Below are 27,916 nucleotides of genomic sequence, written 5' to 3' on the forward strand. Positions count from 1 at the left end.
GGAAAACCTATTGCTGGCAGCTGTTCAATTCCTTAATGTAGAGAGGACTTCATATGAATGACGCTTGCTTCTGCAGTTATAATTACAAGACCTGTCAATTCTCATGTTTCAAGGCAGGGTGGATTAAAAATCAATGCTTTTTTTTTTAATGTTTTTTAAATTATTTAAATCAAATTTTTTGATTTTTGTTTACATTATTTTTCTTTTTAATATAAAAGATTTAATATGCTGAATCCATGAGCCTCTATCAAAAACTTTGAGTTAAAGACTGCTTCCCTATATAAAGAAAGAATTGGGGGTGGGAGGAGGAAATTTAACTTTTGAGGTTAATAAATATGGCAAAGTAGGTCATGTACTGTACATGTACTGTATTACCGGCTTGATCCGGTGGGTGATCTGGGGGCTGTGCTACTGGCTCCAAGAGACACCATCATGTATCTCATCAGGCTCATCCACTGAACCCATCTTGGTGGTTTCAAGCTCCTACTTTATAGCTTCTCCCCACCTGAGCTCTAGCTCAGTTCTCAAACTATGAATATTTATACTCCAACCACCAGCCCATGGAGAAACACTGATCTGCCCAATAACTACCAGCCCTTGCTCCTGGACGGTTTTGGACACTTCAGATAAATGGCCTTGCTCTCTCTTCTTACGTGTGCACATGAACAGATACAAACAGAAATCCATTAACTTCTCAACTGCCTCCCTCTCTGTCTCTAAACAAATAAAACACTGCAGTGCAACAGGCACATGTGTTATGTTACCAGAAGTCTTGGATTGTTGTTAGTTCTTTTGTTTTTCTGGGGTAGGAGTGGGGTAGGGGAGATATGTAACAAGAGAGAAGGAGCAGAGTATGCTGCCAGAAAGGTGCAACACTTGTCAAAGCAGGACACTGGGAAGAAGGGGCAACATTCTTTAGAATGTAGCTTCTAGTGTTCAACACCTAGGAACTGGAGGGGAAAAAACTGCCATGTCTGCAAGTTGTAAAAAAGAACCTATTTGGGAATATATTCAAGAAATTCCTGTGCCTCTGGGTAAAGTAACTCATGGCAACTGTGAATGGTGCAACAGAGATGCAAGGCCTGGTTGCCAGAATGAAACAACATTATGAAAATTGCTTCTCAGAAGACAGTGACTTTGAAGATGAAGTGCCTGAACAATCTGGATCAGCTGGTTAGTAAACTTATTTTTGCACCATTTCTATGGGCTGCCTTCCATGTCTCACTATGCTAATAATGATAACTTAGATTATTGTCATAAATTTGTGGTTTTGGGGGATTACTTATGAATTTCAAAATGTTTGTTCAAAATGTAATTGATTATGTTAGTTTGTGGGAGTGTTTTGTCAATTACATTTTTACTATTACTACTGGACTTTAGAAATGATTTGTATTGCTCCGTATAATCAAATATCGTAGGTGAAGATGTCCTCTTTAAAAGTAAAGTTTTATTAGGCATTTATGAATTTTAACATTTAAAATATGTTCCCCCCCCCCCCCAAGTTGTTTGGTATGTTGCTAGAGATAAGGGTTTAAATAGATTAAGATTATCCTTATAATTTACTAATTTACTAATTGTTTGCCCTATAAAACTGAGTTTAGAAATAAATACCATTTAAACAGTGGTACAGTCAGCTGCAATAGGAGAAGATCTTTCATTTACAATCTTTTTAAAGCAGTGCCCTGAGTAATAACCAGTGACTGAGGGAGAATTTTTTACCTTTTGTTGCAGGGTCCCTGCTTAGACATAAGGAGTTGTGAATGTCCATCTGCAGTGTCCGCAACGTCAGAGTCATCTGCTGATACCACCAGCAGTACTGCAACTAAACATACTTCAGACAGTAAATTAACTGCATCAAAACAAGCTTTCTTCATCATAATCCAGTTAAGAAAGGCATGAATAGCAATCAGGACCAGCAAATTCCAGGAAAACTCCATAAATGAAAAGATTGCACAGTTCTCCCTTTCTTGTTGTTCAGAACAAATATTTCATTGCCGTGCCATTTTCATCAATCGTTATAGATATGGAACACTCCATCTATAGAGCAGACATTGCTGAAAGGTTGTTGTGAGAAGGAAATTGAAGTGTGCAAAACACATTGATGGGGAAATTCGTTAATCTAAGTCCTGATGTGTGGAACAGCATTCACAGTGCTCCAATAATATGTGCTTGTGTGATAACAGAGATGAGGTTGTCTCTTACAGAAACAATTGATACAACAGGAAATGCCCATGCAGCAGAATACTTAAAAGAACTGGCAGTAAAAGCTATATTAAATATGAACAAAAATTCAAGTGTCAGGTATTTGTCACAGGCAATGAGGCAAATGTAGCAAATATGAGAATAAATCTAGAAGATAGTGATGGGAACCTGAAACTTATAACGTATGGGTGTGCAGTGCTCATTTGATGCATCTTTTAGCTAAAGAGTTGAGTACAACTGCAGGAATAAAGGAAAAAGTAGTTAAAGTTGCAAAATGCTTCCATAACAACCACTTTCCTCCAGCTTCACTGAAGAGAATAGAAGCATTTAAACTAATTCTCCCTCAAGATGTATGGTGGAAGTCAGTGGTTGACTGTTTTGAGCTGTTTATTTAGAACTAGCCTATTCTGAAGAAAATTTGTGAAGAAAATTGAGACAAAATAAATGGAACTCTCACAGCCAGAGTATTCAACATCGGACTAAAAGGAAATGTAGAAGATATGATAAATATACTGAAACCTATTTTCATAGCCTTGGACAAACTACAGAAAGATTGCTGCTGAATTGCTAATGCTGTTAAAATTGGAAAGAACTTTGAGATATTGAAAAAAGAAATACCCAGCACCAAAATTAAATTTTAGGCAGTAAATAATTGAAGGAATCAAGCACTTACTCCACCTCATTTTCTTGCCAGTATTCTCAGCCAAAAGTACCAGGTAGATGCCAAGCTGCTGAAGAAGATGCTGCTGCTATGACATGAGCATTGAATAATCACCCATCAATCTTGCCAACTGTAATACATTTCAGGGCTGGAAGTGAACCATTCAAGCAGTACACGTTTGATGATGTTTTAAAGAAAATCACACAACTGAACTGGTGGAAGGTACTAACTAAGCACCTGGAACCAGAGTTTGCTGAAGTGCTAAACCAGCTTTTGACACCGGTAGCCTCTTTTGCAGGCACAGAGAGAATATGTTCTTCATTTGGACTGATTCATTCAAAGTTGAAATTGATTGGGAGTTGAAAAAGCAGAAGAAAAAATGGTCTTTCTCTTCCAGTCTAGGAATAAAAATGAGGAGGGAGGGCTTAAAATTTTCTAGTTTTAAAAAAAAGTTTGAAGGACAGTCTAAGTAATTTAGCAAATTGTCTCATTTTTAAGAGACTTAGGCTATGTCTACACTACAAAGATAAGTCGACCTATGTTAGGTTGACGTACAACTACCTCATTAATTACTGAGATGGCTGATGTCCACACTACCCTTCTTGGATCGGTGGTGCGTGTCTTCACAGGAGCAGTTCCACCGATGTAAGAGGGGCATTGTGGGGATCTGAGAGCCTGGTCTCTCATCTCCACCTGCAGCTCCGTGCCGGGAGCCTGGCTACCCCACAGGCTCCAGACAGGCTGCCGCCTCCCCGTTCCTCACCAGGAATGGGAGGGAAGCTGCTGGGGACTTCTCACCTCCCCATTCTCTGCTGGGAGCAGGGGGAAAGCCACCTGGGGCTCCGCAGTGAAATTGACAAGAATGACAGCTAACAGCTGATCTAAGGAATGCAGACACTGCATCACCTTAACTACACCAACTTAACTATATCTACATAAGCCTCTAGTTGAGGTAGTTTTATTATGTCAGCATAGCAGGGGAGTTACATTGGTGGGAGGAGCATTTTGGTGTGTACACATCCACTGTTTTGTCAACAAAAGCTGACTTTTCTCAACAAAACTGTGTAGTGTAGACAAGGCCTAAGGCGAGAAGTAATTTAAGCTCCAGTCACTTATACTTCGGTATATTTGAAAACTTTCCCAGGCTGACTTGAAATACTCAGCTTAATTCACTGGCTACAATTAATCCCTCTATTCCTTTAATACCTCATTTGGTTGTAATAAGAGATAAGAGAAGTTTATGTATTCAAAACATTTAAAGTTTCATTTATTTAAATTTTGTATGCTGTTTGTTTAATTAAACCAGTTAGCATCCTAATGCAGCTTGACACAAATCATGAGCAAAAAGTTAAGCATCTAGTAAATAAGCAATGTATCATTTACTATTTTCTAACATACTAAAAATGTATAATAAGAATCTGAAAATATTTGTTTTGCTTAAATAAACATATATAGTTATAGTGTATACTCCTAGGTAGCAAAAAGACATACTGAACATAGTGTAAAGGCTCTATTTAGTTGTAAATCAACATGTTTTAATAGTTATATCAACCAATGAGAATGCACCTTTCTTTAGAAAATAACAGAAGTACAAACGAAAAAGTTGATTAAAGTTGATAATTTAAATTGAGGCTTTCTACTTGGTGACTTAAATTGCTGATTTAAATCAGTGCACCCTGTTTTAGGGCATAAAGAGATCACTAGCAGGAATCAGGAAATATTTCTCCCATGTTATAAGTTTGCACAACATTCTGTATCATGGAAGGCTTATCCCTTTTCTGTGGTACATCTGTCATTGGCTACGGTCAGGAGACTGGATTGTTCTATAATGGCAGTATCTCTCTGTTGCTCTTGAGAATATGGTTCACTGAAAAGGAATCAAGACCTGGACAAGAATGTTTCTGGAGATGTGGGTTAATCTGCTGCTGCCAGGGATGGCAGTTGTTAACTCTCAGGACTTTACACTATGGACCTTGATTTAAATCTTATTTTTCCACTAGTGAAAGTGGTGTGAGACAGCCGAGACTGGGAAGATTATGACACTTCGTACCCAGATCTAATGTCCTTGTTGCATAGGAAATCACTCCTGAAGAAGAGTGAAGAAAGCATCGATCCAAGTGTGACCCTAAGAGCCCCTTTATGCTAACTGACAAAGGACACACTCAACACACTGTGGTCAGAATATTTAGCCACAGTGTCTTTTAAGGTATCATGTAAAAACTGGTGACACCCCGGTTATGAATATAATTGTGCAACGTACGTACGGTTTGTGCATAGAGAGTTATATATGTATGCTGGAAATAAGTTATTGAAATATGTTTTGGAAGCAGTAAATAAACAAACCTGCCTTAGACAAAGGAATGTGGTTCTGCCGGACTTGATTACAGGCAGATGACAAAGCAAGTACATTTACATATAAGGTAAACAAAGCAATCAAGTTAACAAGTGATGGAGGACACAGTGTGGTGAGCACATCAAGGGACACATGAGTCTGAACCCCCTGGAAGGTTTCTTGGCTCTTCAGGCAACAACCATAGACTTTGGGAAATATAAGGAGAGCAAAAAGACATTTATCCATCACATAGGGAACAAAGGGGATAACAGTCTCTGATTCTGTTAACTTTGCTTCCTCCTGCCGAAAGGGCTGGAGATGCTGGTAGCTTGATGTAAGTGAGAAAGCTGTTTAGACAAAGATTATAGCTTGCTAAATCTTGGGCACTGAAAAGCATGTTTTGTTTTGTTTGTAACCATTTCCTTGTTTTCTCTGCTTAGTATCACTTAAATCTCTGTTCTATTTATTAATAAACTTAGTTTATAGTAAAACTAAGAATACCTCAGAGCTGTCATATTAAGGTAAAGAGTGTGTGTTTGGTGAGTGCTAGTGTGTAAGCTATCTCTTTGAAGGAAGCAAACTAAATCATTTCTGTTAGTGGCTAGTGAGAATGAACTGGACACTGCAGAGACAGATCTCTGGGGAACTGGGGTTTACTGAATGTTACTGCAAAGAGATTAAGACTGGCAGAGTCTCCTGGAGTCTGCTGGTGAGTGGGGCAGACTGGTGTGGCTGGGAGCTGACACAGTTTAAACTGCCGTTGTGTTATTTCTCTGCCGCAGTAAGTGAGAGGTTTAGGATGCCCTGAGGAGAACTTCTCACTCGAAGTCTCAGTCAGGGTACATAGATGGAAATAAACAAGTCAGTGAGGCCAGTCAGCAGAATTTATTTAACTAAAATCCTAGTGCTGCCTCTTTCTCCCTTGCGTATTGTCAGAGGAGCACAAAAAGCTGTGTATTCTTTACTGCTGCCGAGGAAATGGGTGATTGAAGATATGTCTCAGATGCTGCAATAGGAAATCTGATCTTTTCAGACTGAGCTCTATTTTTGTTCTTGATTATGACAGATCTAAAACTTTGATTATTTTTTTTCCCCAAGCTGTTGTGAAAGAGCTGTTGCCTGGAAAAAATGTGACTGAAGGATGCATATACTTAGCTTATTTCATGGGAGTCTTAATGTTAGCGCTAGTTAACAAGAGATGTGGATCACTTAAGTATTGTATATGTGCTCAGAGACTGATGATGTGTTTTTATATGCACATTAAACAAGTATTTAATCATGGTAATCCATTCCAACCCAAATTTTGTGTGTACCCTAACCCTTCTTGATTAAAAGAAGCTAATCATCTAATTGCTCTGTCTGGAAGATCACTGAGCTCTGCAGTAGCCTGTATGTCATCGCTGTCCTTGAACATCAGAACTAGGAAAGTGCCAGTGTGACTTCATCCCCCTCTCTTATCAACCCCGGGTCTCTTGTTTTTGCTCAGCTTAAGTTGTGTTTGTGGTGTTGATATCAAGCATAGTCCTGGGAATAGTTACTGAACCATTGCCACAGATCCAGCAGGGGGAGCACTCAATATATTTTTTTTTTTTAAATCTTCTGGAAATTGTCACAAGAAATGGAGAATTCAGTGGATAGGTGGACTTAAGTATATATCACCATCAGTACAACAGTATTTAAAAGTAGATTAAATTTCTGTGTTCAAGTAACTTATTGTGAATGGAAGACAGAATCATGGAACTGAGAAGATTCTTGGGAGGGCTGGGGAGGAAACCTATTAAGTTACATCTTGTCTGCCCTCTTCCTCAGCTAATGCAAGATTTCTCCATACAGTTTATTCTCCATACCACTACCTTGGCTATTTTTAAATGTCACAAGCAGTGGAGTTTCAGTAATTTCCAAAGAGTGATCTAATAGGCCTTGCAGTTAGGAAATGTCTCCTGATAGCCATCCTGAATTTCCTCTTGGGTCAGTTGAATTCAATTAATCCAATTCATGCCCTCTTGTGCTTACAGTGAACCATTCTTCTTCCTTGCTGTCTGCTACCTTCAAATTCCTGTTGGCAGTGATCATATTCTTAGTTGTCACTTAGTCAAGATGTACATTTTAAGTTGTTTTCTATTAACTGTTTGTTAAATTTTAAAAATATCCACACACAGAAAAACATACAAACTATAAAAATAACTTGTCATAATATTTTAACCATTTGCTACCTAACCTTAACTATTACCTGAAATATTTAATTGTGTATAATCTGAACAATTAAATTATTAATAATTTGTATTACACAGTTTATAAAAACAACTTTGTTTATAAAAATCCAACTAGTTAAAGTAAAATTATTAAAATAAGGTAAAGTATAGAAGCAAAATTCAGAAGAAGGGGATAGAGATGGTGAGGAGGGGGGCCCATGTAGTTAATAAGATCATTCAGATACAGGAAAGCATCCCATATCTGAGAATTTTTTCTTGGGTATTTCTGTTACAGTATACAATTTTTTTCGGGGTCGCCAAGCTTATTATGTCTGTGCTCTAGTCTTCAATTATTGGATGCTTTTTGGATTTCCATTTTTGTAGTACTACATGTTTCGCTTGTAACACAATTGTATTTAATAGGAAAAAAATAACTCTGCAGTTCAGTTCTCCCAAAACATACAGGGATAGGAGCATTCCCAGAGTATATGGGTTAAGTTATCATCTGATGAATTACAGTGCCAACATTTGTCTGATTTAGCAGCATCTGTTTTGAACAGTGAGAGGGAGGTCCAATGCTGCCACCCTTTTCTGCTGGATTAATCTTAAATGGAGGTTCAAAGAGCAGTTCAGAGCACTGGCTAAAATTTGTTTCCATTAGCAGAGACTAATTGGTATAGTTCCTCCTTCCATTTCTTTTTTAGGGAATCCATGTTTAGTTCAAATTTACTAGCCAAGTGTATATATAGTGTTGCCATAAGTCTTGGCAATCTGGATAATAATTGGAGAAATTAAAGCTGTTCAGGTGGGTCAGGGTAGCTCAGGCATTGGGGTCAAACAGGTGGGAGATGGCATTTTTGAGTTGACTACATTGCCACGTCTTAATCTCTAGACCGAAACTTCCTTTTAATATTGTAAAATGGAGGAAAGTATCATTTTCAATAAATTGATTGATGATCAAAATCCCTTTCCTAATCCTATCTGGCCAAATTATGGGATTGCCTTTTTATACAGAGTTTCAAGTTACTTCAGATAGAGGCCTTGGTATGTAGAAGGGGGGTGCTCTTTAAATTTCAAAATAGCATGCCGAGTATTTCTGGCTGCCACAACAGTTGGTAATTGCTTTTTAGGGAATCTGTAGTAATCCAAGTGCACTGCATTGGAAAGGGGTAAAGGAGCAACCAATTCTGCCTCCAGCTGGAGCCAGTCTGGGGCTGTACAGTGCGAAGAACGAGCCACTGTGCTGCTTGGCTAAAAATTATTGCCTTATCACAAAGTGTGACGTTGGGAAATCTAAACCAACCTGTATTGACAGGGGGCTGTAATCTTTGTAAGGATGTTCTGGGCTTGTTACCAGCACCTACAAGAAAGACCTGAACATGTTGTTGATTTCAGTAAAATAAAAAGAATATGGAGGGAGCGGGGAATTCAGAATAAAAAGTATCCTGGGAAGGGCATTCATTCCCCCCCCACACACACACACACACACACCACCCTCCCAAAGGGAGAGGGATAGTGCCTTCCATCTGTTTAAATCATTTGCTGACTGCATGATTAATGGGCTAGGTTAACCTTGACTATGTTTTTAATTTCCTTATGGATCAAGATGCCAAGCTATCTGAGGTTTGTCTGATGCCATCTAAATGTCCCTATAGGAGAGCTACTTCCAGCTAGATCTAATGAGGTCTTCATTGCTTCTGACTTACCCAATTAATCCTGTAGCCAGAGAATTTACCACAGTTATCTATTGTTTGTAATACACCTCTACCCCAATATAATGTGACCCGATATAACATGAATTTGGATATAACGCGGTAAAGCAGCGCGGCGGGGGGGGGGCTGTGCACTCCGGCAGATCAAAGCAAGTTTGATATAACGCAGTTTCACCTATAATGCAGTAAGATTTTTTTTTTTGCTCCCGAGGACAGCGTTGTATCGGGATAGAGGTGTATTTGGAATAGATTGACCTGGGTTTTTAATAAGTAGGAGGATGTCATCTGCATACAAAAGGATTTTTGTTACCAGAGTTCCTGATTTGATCCCTTGAATATCTTGGTGTTCCCTAATTAGTACTGCAAGTGGTTCTAATGCTAGATTGAATGGGAGTGGGGAGAGAGGGCATCTCTGTCTACTTTCCTGAAAGAGATCAAAGGTGGGAAATATTACACTGTTAGTTAGGGTATGAGAGTTGGGATTGAAACATAACAGCTATATCCATTAAATAAAGGATTTTCCCAAGCCAAATTTATCCTGGGTAAGAAGCAGATATTGCTAGTTCATTCTGTCAAAGGCTTTCTCTGCATTGAGTGAAATGATTGCATGGGAATTTCTAGTGTGTTGATAGAATGCCATAATATAAATCACTGATGTGTTATCTGAACCATGCCTTTTTTTAATAAATCCCACCTGATTTGGGGGTGAACCTTATCACTTGTTACTTTTTCAAACCTCTTGGGCAATATTTTTGAAAGTATTTTTATATATCAGTATTGACTAAAGAGATGAGCTTTTGCGCTTCCTTACCCGGTTTAATTAGTACAGTATTTAGTGCTTCCCTCATAGTAGGAGGTAATGTACATTTCTTTAAGGCATCTTTGTAAATGTAGAACAGCTTAGGGACCAGAATTTCTTTGAGACTTTGATCGAATTCTATCAGTAGACAATCAGGGCTCAGAGTCTTGCTGAGACCTATTTCTTTCCTGGCCTTGATTATTTCCTCTGATTGCAAGGGAGAGGCCAGCCTAGCCTGCTGCTCTTCTGAGATTTGTGGGAGGTTAAGAGTTCTAACAAAATTATTCAGTTCTTCTGGGTCAGGTGGTAAATCATTATTGTAAAGAGCCTGGTGAAATTTCAAAAATTGATCATTGATCTCTTTGTGATTAGCAATAACCCGTCCTTGTTCTGATTTGATTGATACTATTTGGGACTTTGACCTCTCACTTTTAATCTCTATGTAAGAATTTTCCCTGCTCTCTCCCCCCAACTCCTGGTGTGCTTGAGTCTAAAAAGAGCAAATTTGGCTTGTGCTGAAGTCATTCTATTTACTTTATGCTAGGGCTGCCAAGCGATTAAAAACATTAATTGTGATTAATTGCACCGTTTAATAATACAATATAATTTATTTAAATATTTTTGGATGTTTTCTACATTTTCAAATATATTGATTTCAATTACAACACAGAATACCACGTGTATAGAGTTCACTTTATATTTATTTTTATTACAAATATTTGCACTGTAAAAACAACAAAGGAAATACTATTTTTCAATTCACCTAATACAAGTACTGTAGTGCAATCTCTTTATCATGAAAGTTGAACTTTCAAATGTAGAATTATGTAAAAAAAACAAAAACAAAAAAAACCCTGCATTCAAAAATAAAACAATGTCAAACTTTTGTGCCTATAAGTCCACTCAGTCCTATTGCTTGTTCAGCCAATCGCTCATACAAACAAGTTTGTTTACATTTGCAGGAGATAATGCTGCCTGCTTCTTGTTCACAATGTCACCTGAAAGTGAGAACAGGTGTTCACATGGCACTGTTGCAGCCAGTGTCTCACAAGATATTTACATGCCAGATGCACTAAAGCTTCACATGTCCCTTCATGCTTCATCCACCGTTCCAGAGGACATGTGTCCGTGCTGATGATAACAACCCAAAGCAGCGTGGACCGACGCATGTTCATTTTCATCATCTGAGTCAGATACCACTAGCAGAAGGTTGATTTTCTTTTTTGGTGGTTTGGGTTCTGTAGTTTTTGCATCGTAGTATTACTCTTTTAAGACTTCTGAAAGCATGCTCCACACCTCATCCCTCTCAGATGTTGGAAGGCACTTCAGATTCTTAAACCTTGGGTCAAGTGCTGTAGCTATCCTTAAAAATCTCGCATTGGTACCTTCTTTGAGTTTTGTCAAATTTGCTAAAGTGTTCTTAAAATATGGTGGGTCATCATCCAAGACTAGTATAACACAAAATATATGGCAGAATGCGCGTAAAACAGAGCCAGAGACATACAATTCTCCCCCAAGGAGTTCAGTCATAAATTTAATTAATGCATTATTTGTTTAACCACCGTCATCAGCATGGAAGCCTGTCCTCTGGAATGGTGGCCAAAGCATGAAGAGGCATATGAATGTTTAGCACATCTGGCACATAAATACCTTGCAGTGCTGGTTACAAAAGTGCCATGCAAACGCCTGTTCTCACTTTCTGGTGATGTAAATAAGACGTGGGCAGCATTATCTCCCGTAAATGTAAACAAACTTATTTGTCTAGTGACTGGCTGAACAAGTAGGACTGAGTGGACTTACAGACTCTGAAGTTTTGCATTGTTTTGTTTTTCAAGTGCAATTTTATGTAAAAAAAATCTACATTTGTAAGTTGCATTTTCTTGATAAATAGGTTGCAATACTGTATTTGAATGAAGTGAATTGAAAAATACTATTTTATCATTTTTACAGTGCAAATATTTGTAATAAAAAGTAATAGAAAGTGAGCAGGGTACACTTTGTATTCTGTGTTGTAAATGAAATCAGTATATTTTATATGAAAATGTAGAAAAACTACCAATTGAAATTTATTAAATATTTTTGGATTCCTATTGTTTAACAGTACAATTAAAACTGCAATTAATCATGATTAATTTTTTTGAGTTAATCGCGTGAGTTAACCGTGATTAATTGACAGCCCTACTTTTAAGATAACACTGGTATATGAGGTGGGAAGGGCCATCTTGGCTCCTTTTAAGAAAATTTTGTGTCTTATTTAAAATGAACTGCAGTCATCCCTCTCAGGCAGAGGCCTTCTTTTTAGAAACTTTTTCCTTATCTCATTAATTATTTTTTGAACCAGACATCCTCCCTACTCCTCTCTGGCCTTACCACTCACTACTTTCAGGGCCTCTCCTTTACTTGCTAGTTATTTCTTTAACCAAACTTAAGCCAACTTTAAGTCTCTAATTTTATATTTGTTCTACAGAGGAGTAGTTTGCAAATTCTAATTCCATAGCTGTAAATCATTCAGTTAATTCCAGGAGCCAAGCCTGGCTAGCTCTCTTCCTGCCTGCTGAGTAGGAAATGATCCTGCACCTAATAAAAACTTAGCATATCCTTTAGGGTGGATTATTTGTTTTGAAGAATAAAATTTCTTCAGTGACATAGTTCTGAAAATGTTTATCTTTCAAAAGAGAAAAGTACAGTCTCCATCTTCTACAAGTCCAGTTTGTGTTGGGAGGGGAAGATTGTAGTAACCCTGGTGGCATGATCAGAGATTTTGTTATTAAGCAGTGAGTATACCAGAATCATAGAGATTATTAAGAAATCTGTGTGTGAATATGTGGAATGTGGGGAGGGAAAATAAGCAAAATCCGTCATTTTGGCGTTCTGCAACCAACATACATCTTTTAACCCCAATTCTTCCATATAATCTTCTGTAATGTTTCTAGCATGTGATTGTATATGCTGGGGCTGGCCTCCCTTATCTAAAAAATGTCCGATAGCTCATTAAAATCTCCTGCTATGATGATTGATTCTAGTGGGTGTGACAGACCCAGACCAGTGGAGTACAGGAGTCTGGTAGAGGGCAAATATACTGGGCACTGGGGGCTAGTCTACACTTACCAGCCGGGTCGACGCGGTGAGTTCGACTTCTCGGAGTTCGAACTATCGCGTCTAATCTGGACGTGATAGTTCGAACTCCGGAAGCGCCGCGGTCGACTCCGGTACTCCACCACTGCAAACGGCGGTGGCGGAGTCGACCTTGGAGCCGCGGACTTCGATTCCGCGGCATCTGAACGGGTGAGTAGTTCGAACTAGGGTACTTCGAATTCAGCTACACTATTCACGTAGCTGAATTTGCGTACCCTAGTTCGACCCTGCTTCTTAGTGTGGACCAGCCCTTAATGAGTAGTTTTCTGTTCCCTGAGTGACCAGAGCAGGGGCTGCACTAGAGTAATCAGGAACCTGCTAGAACCAATTAAGGCAGACAGGCTGATTAGATCACCTGCAGCCAAGCAAGGCAGGCTAATCAGGGCACCTGGGTTTAAAAAGGAGTCGGGGGGGGGGGGGGGAGCCAGAGGAGAGGAAGTGCGTGTGAGGAGCTGGGAGCAAGAGGCACAAGGAGCTGAGAGTGAGAGGGTGTGCTGCTGGAGGACTAAGGAATACAAGCGTTATCAGATACCAGGAGGAAGGTCCTGTGGTGAGGATAAAGAAGGTGTTTGGAGGAGGCCCTGGGGAAGTAGCCCAGGGAGTTGTAGCTGTCATGCAGCTGTTACAGGAGGCACTATAGACACCTGCAATCCACAGGGCCCTGGGCTGGAACCCGGAGTAGAGGGCAGGCCCGGGTTCCCCCCAAACCTCCCAACTCCTGATCAGACACAGGAGGAGTTGATCCAGACTGTGGGGAAGATCACTGAGGTCAGCAAATCTGCCAATAAGTGCAGGACCCACCAAGTTAGAGGAGGAACTTTGTCACATGGGATATTAATTAATTTTGGAAAAAACTTGTTTAAAAACATTTGGATCATCTTTATTTGGTCCATATAAATAATCATACAATAATTAGGGTATATATAGAGAGTCAGAAATTATAGCCTTCACCACCAAAAATCTACCTCCCTCATCTTTATTTACATCTAGAATTCGTAAATTGAGTCTTTTGTGAAACACTATTGCTAGACCTTTGACTGTGGAGAAGAAATTGTTAAACATCCATTCTCTCCTAAATTTCTCTGCCCCCAAGCCATTCAGGTGGGTTTTCTATAGGAAGATAATATCTGCTTTCATTGTTTTTGGATGAGTGATAATTCTTTTTCTTTTTAATGGATGATTGACCCTTTTGATGTTCCAAGAAACACAATCTATAACATTAGCCACAAAGAATGCTTTTAAGTCAAATATCTCTCTGTCAGGGGCCCGAATAGTGTCAGTATTTGGGCTATTGTTAATTCCAGATCTAGGAAAGTTATATCTGAGTTCCCCCTCACCGCACTGAAAGGGAATGGAAAGGGGACAGGATAAGACAGATCAGGAAAGCTAAAAGATAGAAAAACTGAGAAAAAGAAATGAAGTGATCAGCATTTTCCAACTTTCACTTAAAAATACATAATGTAGGTCCTGTTTCAGGTTGAATAAATCCAGGACATTTACAAGGGGGTGGCCTTGTCACTCACTTAGCCCTCCCTTCCCCCAACAAAAAACAACAACAAAACACTCAGGGTATAACTGGATTCTCTCTAACTCTTTAAAGAAGAAATATTTCATCTCAAGGGAGGGCATGGTTTCTGGGGGAAGAAGGTTAGCATCTAAACCTAACAAGTCTATAGTAGATATATAAGAAAGTTATACAAATTGTTTAAATAATCATATTCTGACATATCTGGATTATCTGCAAATGAGTTCATTAGCAGGACAGTTCTGCTTAAACTTTTCCTGCTAGAGCTTTGTCCACGTTGGATTATAGTGTGAATTCCATTGCCCAATAGTTTATTACATCAGCAGTGTAAATCAGCATAACATATATTTCAACTCATTTTCCAAAAATAAAAACTAAAGAAAAGAACCTGAACTAATATTACTGAAAAAATTGGCACTCATACTAACACATCAATAATTTGGTAAATCATACCTAGCAATAATAACTATTCTTGGATAGCATTTTATAAGATCACATTTCTTTACAGTTGGGGAATTGAAAAGATTCATCATTAAACATTAAATCTTCATTATATTGTTTAGATCTGGAATCTCTCACAAGTGTAGGTTTAGGGGAAATGGTTTGAATATTTCCAGATTTACTATAAACCTGAAATACAGAAAATTAGATGGGGATGAAAGAAAGTAAAATTGTTGAGGGAAGTGGGGTTTGGAAAAGGTTCTGGGGGAGGGAAAGTGCCTCTAATAGAAAACAAAATCACATATCTCTGAGCCTTGCCAATCCACAAGTGTAAAGAGTCCCCGCATCTGGTGAAGTCATTTACTTGGAGTCAGGGTCTCAAAGGTGGGTGTACCCCAGTGCACTGGACTCATGAGGGACAGGGGGGTAGGGTAGATGCAGGCAAAACAGGTGTGTCCCTATTGTAGCACTCCAACTTCCCAACAGCAGCAGCTGGAACCCACCTGCTTCCTGAATCCAGCTGGAGGGCCAGCAGGGGCATAATTCAGTCAAAGATGAGATCCTTGTTCCCACCATCTTGCTCCCCAGCTGTTTCCCTGTGAAACCAGGGAACTTCAAAGAAGTGACACCAGGGAAGGAGGAGATAATTAACCTGACATGCAGTGTGTTAATAGTTTTTTCCTGTTGCTTTGGGTTATAGTTGTAATACAGACTGTGTCTTCTAGCAAGGAGATTCTAGCTTCCTCTAGTCTTAATGCCAAGCTTTGCAAATTAGCTTGATGTGTGCTAGTAATATATTTGATCTCACTTATACACCTCTACCTTGATATAATGCTGTCCTCAGGAGACAAAAAATCTTACCGCATCATAGGTGAAACTGCATTATATCGAACTTGATTTAATCTGCCGGAGCGCCCCCCTGAGCGCTGCTTTACTACGTTTTATCTGAATTTGTGTTATCTCGGGTGGTGTTGTATCAGAGTAGAGGTGTATCTTCAGAGAGGTTTCTTAAAATAGTCTGTTCACTCGATTTGTTTTAGCTAGTCCATAATTTAATCTTGTTTCAGAGGGGTGGCCTCTCCCTGGTCAGCCATTTTGGCTGCAAGAGGACTGTCTGACTGCTTCTGCTTTTTAGGATGTTGCAGGAAGTCTGGAGATGGACCAGCATCCATAATGGTATTAAATTTAAAGAGTTGTGGAATAAGATCTGATGAATATTAGATTTAAAGAAGCTATTCGCTTACTGATGGTTGTGTGTTTCAGGAGGTGGGGGATAGTGTGGCATAGCTTTGCAGCTCCTTTCCCCTAGTGGCTCCCAGATGTCCGTATATTTAGCTTTTAAATATCTTCTCCATAAACTGGGCCTTTCAGCTCCTTAGTTACTATTTCTTCTCTCGGACCCTTCAGATTCGAAAGGGAAGAGTCGTGATGGTTCTCGTTACAGTGGTATCTGAGTGCCTGCCTTCCTAGCGAGGCTGTGCGAAGTCTGTGTGCAGGTGGAGACACAATGACAATCTGCCTTGCTTACTCTCAGGCCTGCACAGCTAACCACAGTGGGGAAACGCTGCTGCCTGTGGATCCAGGACCTGTGCATGGACCTGCGGAACCTGGAGCGGGCTCGAGACGACTTGCGATTTCGTGGTGTGAAAGGCACCACTGGCACCCAGGCCAGCTTCTTGCAGCTGTTTGAGGGAGATCATGATAAAGTGAGTCATGAATCCAGTGATCAAAATTCCCAGTAAGCGGGTTTAGAAGATGACTTGTGGGGGGGGGAGAGGGTCTAGGGTCAAATAAGCATGGACACTGGGGGTCACTATGAAGGTTCATTGGCAGAGCTCTAGGAGAGCAGAATTGTAATAGTGGGGGTGCTTCAGGACAGGGTTGAGGTGTGCTGGCAGAGCTCTTAGTGTGTTCAGAAGAGAGGGGGAGTTGAAGCCTTTACATTTTTGTCCTCTATCAGTATCCCTGAGCCCTGCATGTTTGACACTTCAGTCACTATGTTCTGAGGTTCCTGTCTGTTTTTCTCCTGAGGTGGAGGAGCTGGACAGGCTGGTGACTGTGAAGGCAGGATTTAAGCGGTATGTAAAAAGCTTGCTTACCTTGAACTATAAAATATGCTGAGGAGAATTAATAGCCTGACACCTCCTGCTGTCCACAGCAGCACAGGTTCTTCTATCCAACTAACTAATTTCCCCTCTGTTGGGCTCACATTTAGAGAGCACTGTCACCTGGTTCTGTTCCTTTCCAACCCACACTCCACAATGTAGCACTGTGAAGGAAACTCCACCTCCCGGCTAGGTCTCTGTTTCTACTTCTCTCCCTTACACATTTTTCACCCTGTCAAAGTATGGGCTACTGTTCTTCCTCCCCCGTCTTTACACGCCTGCATGCCAGCCCAAGGAGCACAGGAGCATGAATCAAGTGTCCCACTAGTGTGAATGAGAAGCCAGGAAGTCAAGTGAAGTATTGCAGGGCAAGCCACCTGTGACAGGTTCTCCGTCACGCCCCTTTTCCAGAGCGGCTTTCAGTTATGTAGCACCTGTGGCTTTTACACATGCACAGTTCTCCCACCACCAATGGGAGCTATATACAAAGCTTACAGGGTTAGTTCCCTCTTTTCCTGCAGTCAGCCCACAGCTAGGAGTCTGACCTTTCCCTGGCTGGCTTTTCTTCTGGTTCCCAGCTCTTGTAACTGCTGACTTGTCAGGCCTGCAGGTGGAGCCAGTCCCCAGGACAGGCATCAGGTCTGTTTCACCAGCCCCAATCTATTTCCCTTGATTGGAGCTGGCTGAGGAGGGGTAATTAGGTGCTTTTGCACTAGCACCCTGCTACACCACCCATTGGTGTTAGCCAGGCAGAGCTCTACAGCATGGTGCCCCTGCAGAGCGCATACTCACTCAGTCCTATTTTAATGGTGCTTGTGTCTGGAGAGCTTTATCTTTGTTTTTATTTCCAGAGCTTATCTCGTCACAGGGCAGACCTACAGCCGCAAAGTGGATGTTGAAGTCCTATCTGTGCTAGCCAGTCTAGGGGCATCCATACACAAGGTGAGGTCCCTGTCTCAAAACTCAGTATGGAAGGGGAAGGGAAATGTTGTCAATCTGAGGGGGTTGGGGAGGGAGATCCTGGTGCAGAACACTTTCCACAGGAAACATGAGTTGGAGTTGAGTGCTTAACTGTTCTCTGCTCTACCAGACTAATTGTTCACTGGATGTTTTGTCTCAGATATCAGAGCACCGGAAGAGATCCCATACCTGATTTCTTACTTGAGGGTGGTGCAAAGGGCAATTAAAATGAATTCACTTAGAAAGACCCTATGGAGGGAGATCCCAAGCAAGATAGCAATCAAATTTCTGTTAAAGCTAATTCAGTTAGAATAAATGCCCTCCCTAATGGAACATGTTTTAAAATCTCACCATTTCCTCTCCCAGTACATTCCTCATGGAGATACGTCCTTGTGGGATTTTTCCTCTCTTTGATTATCTCCACACTCTCCCTTGTCTGCACTTCTGACCTCCGGTGGTTTATCCTCTTATTTAGACTGTATGTTCTCTGGTCAGTGTACATTTCAGTGTTTAAGCACAATGTAGACTTAATTGGTGTATCAATGTTTACTAATTTATCTTCTCTCCCTTGACTGTTCATGAAGTCCCGTCCCTTCCCTCTTCCCCATTCTTTTGGCTTGAGCTCTTTAAGTATAAATTAGAAAGTTTCAGGAAAAATTGCAACCCCTGTGGAAATTGGCCTCTATCTTCTCTGAGGTGCTACCCTGTCAGGAAACCTGATTGCAGCTTTCTGGTTGTGTAATGTGGATACAGATGTGATTCATTTGTAATATAGATTGAACCTTAATTTTTTCATAAGAAGGCTAAAGCCTTAATTTTGGAATTGCTCACTTTTGAAGGGAATTATTCTCTCTCCCCCAAGCTGCTCCATGGACATAGATACACAGTGTCCCCAGACACACTACCTAGTACCAGTGAGAACAGCTTCGTTCATTTGCTCTTGTTGCTTTTTCTTAGATCTGTACTGACATCCGCCTTCTGGCCAACCTCAAGGAGATAGAGGAGCCTTTCGAGACAGACCAGATTGGTGAGGGTGGCAGACATTGGTTTGTGATACATGTTCCAGTTATCTTATCTTTTTCATTCGCTGTGGTGATCTCCTCACCAGCACCTTCTTCCCAGCAACAATAGTGATGTCACTGGCATAAATTGCTTTTAATTAAAAAGTTTAATTTTTTTAATCTGTCTGTGCCTGCAGTTTTAGGTCTAACGATTTATCAACAAACAAAATCCAATTTTGTGCCCAAATAAGTCAAAGTGCAGAAATAATAATGCCCTTGCTCCCCACCCCAGCACAGATGAGGGCCTGATTCTGAGAGGAGCGGAGCACTCTCCACTCCCATTAAAGTTAATTGGCTCAGTATTGCTGTCATTTGTGTATTAACAAACTTGGAAAAGTAAAACTGGGCTGGAGCCTTGTACTGAAAGTGGTCCCTGATGTAGCTGTGATGTATATAGAGAAGGGGAGAGAATTCCAGAGCTGTGAAGCCGGAACTGAGAAGGCCCAGCCACCCAAGTTAGTGTTGTGGGATGAGTCAGCATTTTTGATCCTCAACCACGTCAGTTACCTCAGCCATACTAGAGTGACAGGCTTTTAAAATATTGACAGGTCACTTTTTAAATATTGAACCCTCAGACTTTCAGTCACTGTCACTGCAGGTTGCTGACTTTCATGGGTAGGCCATTGAGCAGAAGTGCAAAATACAGCACACTAAAGTAGCTCAGCCTCATTTCTTTCTTTTATATTGATAAAGTAATCTTGCAGAGTTAGGAGTTAAGGCCCCCACGTTCTCCCCTGCAAGTACAGATACAGTTCTGGTTCGGTGGGTGGGGCAGGGGGAGGTGGTTTCAAAAAGACCTGCATAGTATGATGCAGTGTTGGTCCCAGAATATTAGAGACACAAGGTGGGTGAGTCAATATCTTCTATTGGACCAACTTCTTTTGGTGAGAGAAACAACTTTTTGAGCTTGAAGAGCTCAGTATAAGCTCGAAAGCTTCTCTCTTTCACCACAGAAGTTGGTCCAATAAAAGATATTACCTCTCCCACCTTGTGTGTCTGCATAGTATGAATCAGACTTAAAAGTGAACGATGGATTTTTTTTTTTTCTTGGGAAGGCCAGTACCTTTGATCTCTCTTTTTCTGTGTGTTTCATCTCCTGCCCTCTTATTATCATCCTCTCTTTTACCACCCCCTCTCCTCATATTTTTCTTGCCTGCAGGTTCCAGCGCCATGCCTTACAAGAGGAATCCAATGCGTTCAGAGCGCTGCTGCAGCCTGGCTCGCCACCTGATGACTCTGGTCCTGAATCCACTCCATACAGCCTCCGTGCAGTGGTTTGAGCGCACCTTGGATGACAGCGCAAACAGGTCAATCCATGTGCTCCACGGCTGGCCGGGGGAGGGTAGTGAGCAGAAAAACCCTAGTTATTGATGAAATAAAGGAAGAGAATGGCTTTAGAGGGTTAAACTGGTTTGGGGTCAATGTTCTCCTCTCACTCAATGCAGTGCTTAGAAAGTGCTTGTAGGGAACAGCACACTGACATATTTAGAATATGGTATTTTCAATCTACACCCCTCGATTCTGAATCTCATGCTGGCAGACACCACTTTATGAAAAGCAACATCATTAGAGGACATTGGGAGCCCAGCAACAGAGGCTGTAAACTGGCTTCTCTCTTTGAGTGAGGTAATAATGTTTTACACAGTAAAGATCCTCTGAAAAGGAGAACTGGAGTACCAGGGAATGGTGCAGTAGCCAAGGGTAAGGGTAACACACTGCTCTTCTTGTCTTGTCCTGTCCCAGCAGCAGGTGCTGTAGGTTGCTCCTAGCTTCCCCAGTTCTGGCCTATCCCAGCAGGAAGTGCCTATAAGGAATAGTTCTGGCTGTTGGGAGGGGGACCATCTAGAGAGACATGTGCAGGTACTAGGGGTTGAGTTAGGCCGCCTTGTGTTTTTTTTTGGCTAACCCAGACACCCTGGTTACATGTGTTTCACAGGCGTGTGTGTCTGGCTGAGGCTTTCCTCACAGCTGACATCATACTGAGCACGCTGCAGAATATCTCTGAAGGATTAGTGGTGTACCCCAAGGTAAAGTAACAGAACTTATGTGCAGTCCTGAATCTCCATTAGCACTGCGGGCCTGCAGAAGAAGCCATCCCACTCAGAGCACTGAGTTCTTACCTTTTGGCTCAGTGAATATTCCTAAGGGCTGCCCAGCCAAGCTGTCCAGTTTCTCACCATGGCACTTTTCTTTGCAATACAAAAATCAGAGGACTCTTGAAGAAATTAAAATGCAACAAACTTAAAACAGATCAAAGAAAATACTGTTTTCTGAGGTATACGACTAACTTGTGGAACTTGCTGCCACAGGATATGGTTGAACCAGCCCTTACTAAGATTCAAGAAAGTGTGGGCAATTACATGAATGTGACTCACACCTGCAGTAACATTAGCTAGGATAAAATTTCAACATTTCAGACTTACTATGTTTATTTCTAGATTGGGTCTGGAAAAGGTGGCTTTTGTTTTGTTTTTCCCCATTGTACAATTTGGGGCATCATGGGGCAGGGTACGGCAGGAAATACCTGATCAGATTTACTGATTGTCGACTCCAGTGTGATAGTGCCTGTTTCTTTTCGTTTTTTTAGGTGATTGAGAGGCGGATACGACAGGAGCTGCCCTTCATGGCCACAGAGAATATCATCATGGCCATGGTGAAAGCAGGGGGTAATCGCCAGGTAGGTACCCAGTTAGGAGGGTCTTATGCTCACTGCCAGGCATCATACTCTTGAGGAATGGGAGTATATAAAAGTTCGTAATTACTTTCCTTCTCTCCCTTGGTGACTCCTTGGTCTACCAGAGCTGTTAATCTTATGATTATGCTGCAGGGCCAGTCTTCTCCCAGTCATTTGGGAAGGGAGCAGCTTGGGGGAATTCTTATTCATTGTTAGAAGCTCAGTGCAGGGGATATCTATCCACTTACGATGTACCGAGCTGTCCGTTATTTATTACATTAGATTATGACAACAGATTGTAATTCTTAATTGTTTGTTGCAAAGGCACCTAGTACAGGATGGATTGCTACCTGCCCCACAAAATCAATATAGTGCTTTTTTCATTACTCTTTATGATCCTTCAGCCAGTTTTTAATCTAGGAGACAGGCTTCATAGCAGACCCATTTGATTTGAGTCTCTGTCTCACAGCGAATGTTACTGAATATTCTAATACAATCCAAACATCAGGACTGTGTGTTCCCATAATCACTAGCTTTGTAGTTCAGTCTAAATCAGGTAATCAGCTTGCTTGACAGGATTCATTCTTAATAAATTCATGCTGCTTATATTTCCACTTGCCTCTAGACAGTAATTTCCCCCTAAATATTAGTTTCATCATTTTATTATTGACAGAAATTAGACTTGCAGTTTGGTAACAGTGGGTGGGATTTTCAGGTTGTTTAAGTGAGTTAGGAGCTTTCAATGGGACTTGTGTTCCTAACTCACGTAGACACTCCTGAACACTCCTCCCCTCCAGTATAGCTTAGGCCAGTGTACTTGCTTTTTGTAACTTAAGTTTGGTAACTTAATTCCCTTAAGGGGCTATCTAATTGCAGTGTAGACGTCTGGGCTCTGGCTGGAACCCGGGCTCTGGGACCCTCCCTCCCTCCCTCCCTCCCGGCAGGGTCCTAGAACCCAGGTTCCAGGCGAAGTCCAAACATCTACACTGCAATTAGACAGCCCCACAAGGCTGAGTCAGCTGATATGGGCCAGCCCTGAGTTTTTAATTGCAGTGTAGTTATACCCTTGGAGTTAACTTTAATTCTTATTTATTAGTGAGCCTACCTTCTCTCTAATACTATTTAGTTAGTTGTAGTTAGATACAGTTATTATAAAATCTCCTGTTGTTCCCGTTAACTCCTTTGACTAACTTTAACTTGTTCTGCTTTTGTGCTATCTTTAATCCAAATGGTCTCCCACAGATCCTACCAGGGGTGATCTTCTATTTCCAAGCTAGGGAATGGGGACTCATTTGTTTACATGTTGCTGGCACCATCACCTTCACCTCTGGACCCCATAGAGTGTGCTCTATAGATCTGCACTGGGGAACTGAGCAGTCCACTGGAGGAGCAAGTGGGCCATTGGCAGCATGGGGGTGGGAAGGGCCTTAATAAAAAATAATGCATCTTAGGGTTCTGGGAAAGCACAGCCGGTGGAGTCTCTGTTGACATGGCTCCAGTGGAGCTACATGGGTGGGGATCAGGGCCAATGTGGAGGTACAGGGTCTTTGTGCAGACACCCCTGCCTGCCATTGGTTTCCCTAGGTTTGGAGACTGGCTGGCACAGCCTTTTCCATTCAGGGGCATCTCTTTAAGGGAATCCTTATGGATGTTACCTCCCCCAGTGCCCCATCCTGTCTGATTTTCCTTGGGAGGGGATATTCCCCCTCCCCCCCCCCCAATAAACCTTAACTCACCTCAGGTAACTACGTTCTCCCTGCTTGCTAAGCTGGACAGTTTTCGTCTCTTCCTTTCCAAACTTGTGAATGTTTTGTGCTATTAAACTCCTGCAATGTACCCTGCACCTCAGGGGCAATTAGTGGCGGATAAAGAATTCCTGCATGCCCAGTTTATAGAATGTTTTGGGAACAGTTGTGATGATTTTTGAGCAACAGACCATAGATGGGTTAGAATTACTAAAAGTATCCCACAGTGTGTCCCCAAGGAAGAGCTTGAGGAAGTGGAAAGAGTTCCACCATCTTATTTTGTGGGTGTAGTGCAGTAGCTCTCAAAAATTTTTTACTGGTGACCCCTTTCACATTGCAAGCCTCTGAGTGCAACCCCCCTAATAAATTAAACACACTGTTTAATATATTTAACACTATTATAAATGCTGGAGGCAAGTGGGTTTGGGGTGGAGGTTGACAGCTTGTGACACCCCCCCCCCATGTAATGACCTTGTGACCCCTTGAGGGGACCCGAACCCTTGATGTGGTTTAATTAAACAAGGACTATATTTATAATTCAGATCCTTAACCTCAGGGGAAACAATTTAAAGGATGCACCATGCAGCGGTGATATGGTGATTGGCCTCAAATAGCTATGATACAAACTTTTTTTCTGTTTCATTTCTATGCTATGCAATACAACAGCCTTTGACCCACTTCTACCCTCCATGCACCAGTGAGTCAGCTGGCTTGAGGTGTGCTGTCAGTAACGTGATGATGGCTCTCTTCCCCCTAGGATTGCCATGAGAAGATGCGCATTCTTTCCCAGCAGGCAGCTGCTGTTGTGAAACAGGAAGGGGGGGATAATGACCTCATTGCTCGGATCCGTGCTGACCCCTACTTCAGCCCCATCCAGGGACAACTGGAGAGCCTCTTGGAGCCCACCTCCTTCACTGGACGTGCTTCCCAGCAGGTGAGGTTGCGGGAAGCAGCTTAAGATGTTATGGAGCATCACACCATAAATTATCCAAACCATGTCCCTTTATGTGTCTGAGACATTCTGCTTTCTGTATCTCTGCCCCTTCCATTACAGGATTGGATCTCTGCCCATTCTTCTAAAGGAAGGAAGGGTTACCATTTTCTTAGCTACATAAGGCATTCCTTCCCTTTTCTGTCCATCTCAGTTGCCTTCTATCTCCCCATAGTCTTTGATTTTTGATGTGCTGGGTGACTGGGTGCATCTGTGAGATTGAGACCCTGGGACCACAATCTGGAGCTGAATGAAGCACAGAGAGGAACCCATTTCTTTTTCTAACCTTCCCTTCCTCTTTCCCTTTGAGCAGGTGGCGAGGTTCCTGAAGGAGGAAGCTCGCCCAATGCTGACCCCGTACCAAAGCAAGATGGGTGTGAAAATGGAGCTGGCACTTTAGGCTGGGCTTGTGGATGTATAGGGATGTGGGTGATATTAAAAGCCTTAATAAACCAAATCTATTTACTGTGTCTATATATGTGGGTGTCTGTACCCTGGGAGTGACACAGCCATCCCAGGGCTCACACCCACACTCCCCCAGATGTGTGGTGGCACTGCTTGTTCTGGGTCTGCTGTATAGCCAGCCAGCCTCCCTCTCCTTTGTGTTGGGGTTGCTGGGAGGAGGTTGGCATAATGCAAATGGTTGGCCCACATTTGTTCTGGTTTTGCAATGACCAAACTAGGGTGACAACTCCATCACACACATTCTCCTCTCCTCTTATGATATGTTTCAAGTGGATTAAGTAGGCAGCACTAGGGACTCGGTTGCATCTACTAATTGACCATCAGTTGAAGGGCATGGGCAAAGGGAAACCAGCTTTGTTGTCTCATTTGTCTGCTGTTAAACTATTGTCCATAGTGGTGCCAAAGTGTTGGTGGGAGCTGTTTCCTTGAAAGTGGCTGTGGGAGGACTATGATTATGATTTAATCAACTTAACACCTGCTTTGGCCAGATGATTAGGAGTAGTAAAAGGAGAAAGCTTGGGCCTGATTGCTTTTCATCATAGTAGCGGTCCTCGACAATACCTGTGACACAACCCAGCCATAACATGTCTGTGCTGTACTAGAATCTCTGGCTGTAGTGCACGATAATCATATGTGAAAGATGTGGCGTGGGACCAACCAAGGTGACTTTTACTTCCAGGCCCAGTAGCTATTGGCTTTAAGGATGAGCAGTGCTGCTCAGAATCACTGGTTATAGATAGGAGCTGTTGTTGAAATGCAGCCAAGGGAACATACAAGGATACAAAAATCATTTGTCTACCAAGAATGTGTTTCCCTTATGGTGAAGAAAGAGAGGGTAGGGACTCTCATAGATGCAAAAGAATTTCAGGGGTTTGTTAGTTTTTTCTGAGTCTGTATGTTTTCCTGTTGGTAACGCGTTTTTTTAATAGACTAAACTGTCCTTGATTTCAGAAAAGCTGTCTAACCCTCCACCAATTCCTGAAACATCATTCTGCAGCCCTCTCCTTTCTCTGCCACTTCATTCCTAGCCTTATCTTTCAGCACAGGGAAAGCCTCCCCTTTTTCTCTAATCATAGAATCATAGAATTCAAGATCAGAAGGGACCATTATGATCATCTAGTCTGACCTCCTGCAAGATGCAGGCCACATAAGCCGATCCACCCACTTCTTAGCAATGCATATAATATATGCAGTCCCACAGAAGATGTGATCAGGAGAGCTCAGGGTTTTTTTGTTTTTATTTGGGAATCTGATTGTGTCCTGACAGTTTCATGTGAGAGGTGGAGGCATGGCTATTTTAAGAAACTACCTGTTCTCCTGGAGGTCATTGTGATTTGAAGGACTTTCTAGACTTCCCAACATAAGATCTAGTGTTTAATGGGATGCTACTCTATTATGTATTCCGGGAAATTGGAAATCTCAGGCCATTACCCCATCACTCCTGCAATTACTTCGCCGCTGGGCTAAGAAATGCATAATCTCTCTCAAACAGTTGTGATGTTATATATTTTTCCCGCTCCTTCTATATTAAACTTTAATTGGCCATCTGTTTAGAAGAAGTTTAATTTGAACATCAGTAACTTTCGGACTATTTATTCAAAAGGATGCCTAAGAGCACATGTAGATTTGGAGTTTTCAAATGTATTTCCTCCAGAGATGAGGGGGAGTGTGTTAGTGGAAAGAATCCCTCAGAGGGAAAGGGAAGAGACAGCGCACAGATTTGTCGTTATCTGGAAACTAGATTTGATGCCAGTTGGGGGAACCCAGCTGTGGGATGTTTGAATGGGTCTCAGATTAAATCCGATTGTATTTTTTCTGGAAAACAAATACAACACAAGGAACAAAGCCACCCTCCTTGGCTCCTTTGTGAGATACACACAAATCTTTTTCTGGCTCTCATCTGGGGCTTCTGCTTGAGTCTGTTACAGTGTTTAGAAGAACTTGGTTCAAGTTTTTTCTCCATTACCTAAGTAAATTAACAGAGTCCTCTGCATTATGTGGCTCTGCTATACCTGTCAGGGAATTATACCCCTTCTATTATAGCAGTAGGTCCAATACAGTGCTGCAGAAGCAGCTCTTCCAACAGCTCATAAAATGAATTAAATTTTGGAGGGATTTATCCTGTTACATCTTGATAATCTACATTCAGCAGATATCCCAAGCTAAGCAGGGATGGGTCTGATCACTATATGTAACAAAAATACTCACAGAAATGAAAGGTAGAAAAGACTTACTAGCTCAACTAAGCTGTTACAAATGCTGGATTATTCATTCTTCCCTGACTCTTGGTTTGTTCAGTCTAACTTTAAATGTACTGAGCAATGAGTCTTCTAATACTTTGTTTGGGAGACTACTCAGCCTATATTTTTATTTTCTTAATTTCATCCTATTGCTATTAGGATTAAACTAAACAAAAGAACTGATGTTACTGTAGTAATGTGTGTAAATGCACATTGCTACAATAAGGAAAATCTGTTGGAGCTTTGCTCTTTCAAACAAAAAATTGAAATTATAAAAATGCAAAACTTAACACACCCTTAATTCTGCCTTCCTATCTTTGCCAATTTACCTTTCAAAATTAAGCCACTTTATGCCTATGCACCATGGGCTTGGCAGTGGAGAGGGGCATGAGTCTTATAGAGTGAATACCAGATTGTCTAATCCAGTACTAGAAATGTACCACCTATCCATTGTGTAGTTGACTTTGACATAACTACAGGCTGTCCTCCAATTCACCTCTGCTTGCTTGAACCCCCCATCTCCCCTCTTACACTTTATAAACACATGCAAGACTAGTCGACACACAGCCAGCTCTCCAGTATAGTTTTTTTGTCAGATATTGGAAACTTATCTTTTAGTGTTTTTCAGTAGTCAGATTCCTTGCAGCTGCATACCTTGAAAATACTGTATACTGTT

At 41.4% G+C, this 27,916-nt stretch overlaps 1 protein-coding gene and 1 long non-coding RNA gene across 2 annotated transcripts in view; both read left to right on the plus strand.

Moving 5' to 3' along the window:
• Positions 1 to 24,996, plus strand: part of ADSL (adenylosuccinate lyase) — a 43,045-nt gene extending 18,049 nt beyond the window's left edge. Inside the window, exons 5-13 of the mRNA XM_039489377.1 lie at positions 16,534 to 16,705; positions 17,031 to 17,077; positions 17,956 to 18,046; positions 19,022 to 19,091; positions 20,285 to 20,432; positions 21,062 to 21,152; positions 21,713 to 21,802; positions 24,302 to 24,478; positions 24,849 to 24,996. Coding sequence (XP_039345311.1) covers positions 16,534 to 16,705; positions 17,031 to 17,077; positions 17,956 to 18,046; positions 19,022 to 19,091; positions 20,285 to 20,432; positions 21,062 to 21,152; positions 21,713 to 21,802; positions 24,302 to 24,478; positions 24,849 to 24,935 — 973 coding nt within the window. The 3' untranslated portion in view covers positions 24,936 to 24,996. The remainder of the gene's footprint in view (positions 1 to 16,533; positions 16,706 to 17,030; positions 17,078 to 17,955; positions 18,047 to 19,021; positions 19,092 to 20,284; positions 20,433 to 21,061; positions 21,153 to 21,712; positions 21,803 to 24,301; positions 24,479 to 24,848) is intronic.
• On the plus strand, positions 255 to 4,493 carry LOC120372352. The gene is made up of 2 exons (XR_005584921.1): positions 255 to 1,173; positions 1,732 to 4,493. It is a non-coding gene; the product is annotated as an uncharacterized LOC120372352 (long non-coding RNA).
• Positions 24,997 to 27,916: the final 2,920 nt, after the last annotated feature.

This window comes from Mauremys reevesii, linkage group 1 (genome assembly GCF_016161935.1).
Source record: "Mauremys reevesii isolate NIE-2019 linkage group 1, ASM1616193v1, whole genome shotgun sequence".
NCBI classification, from domain to species: domain Eukaryota; kingdom Metazoa; phylum Chordata; order Testudines; family Geoemydidae; genus Mauremys; species Mauremys reevesii.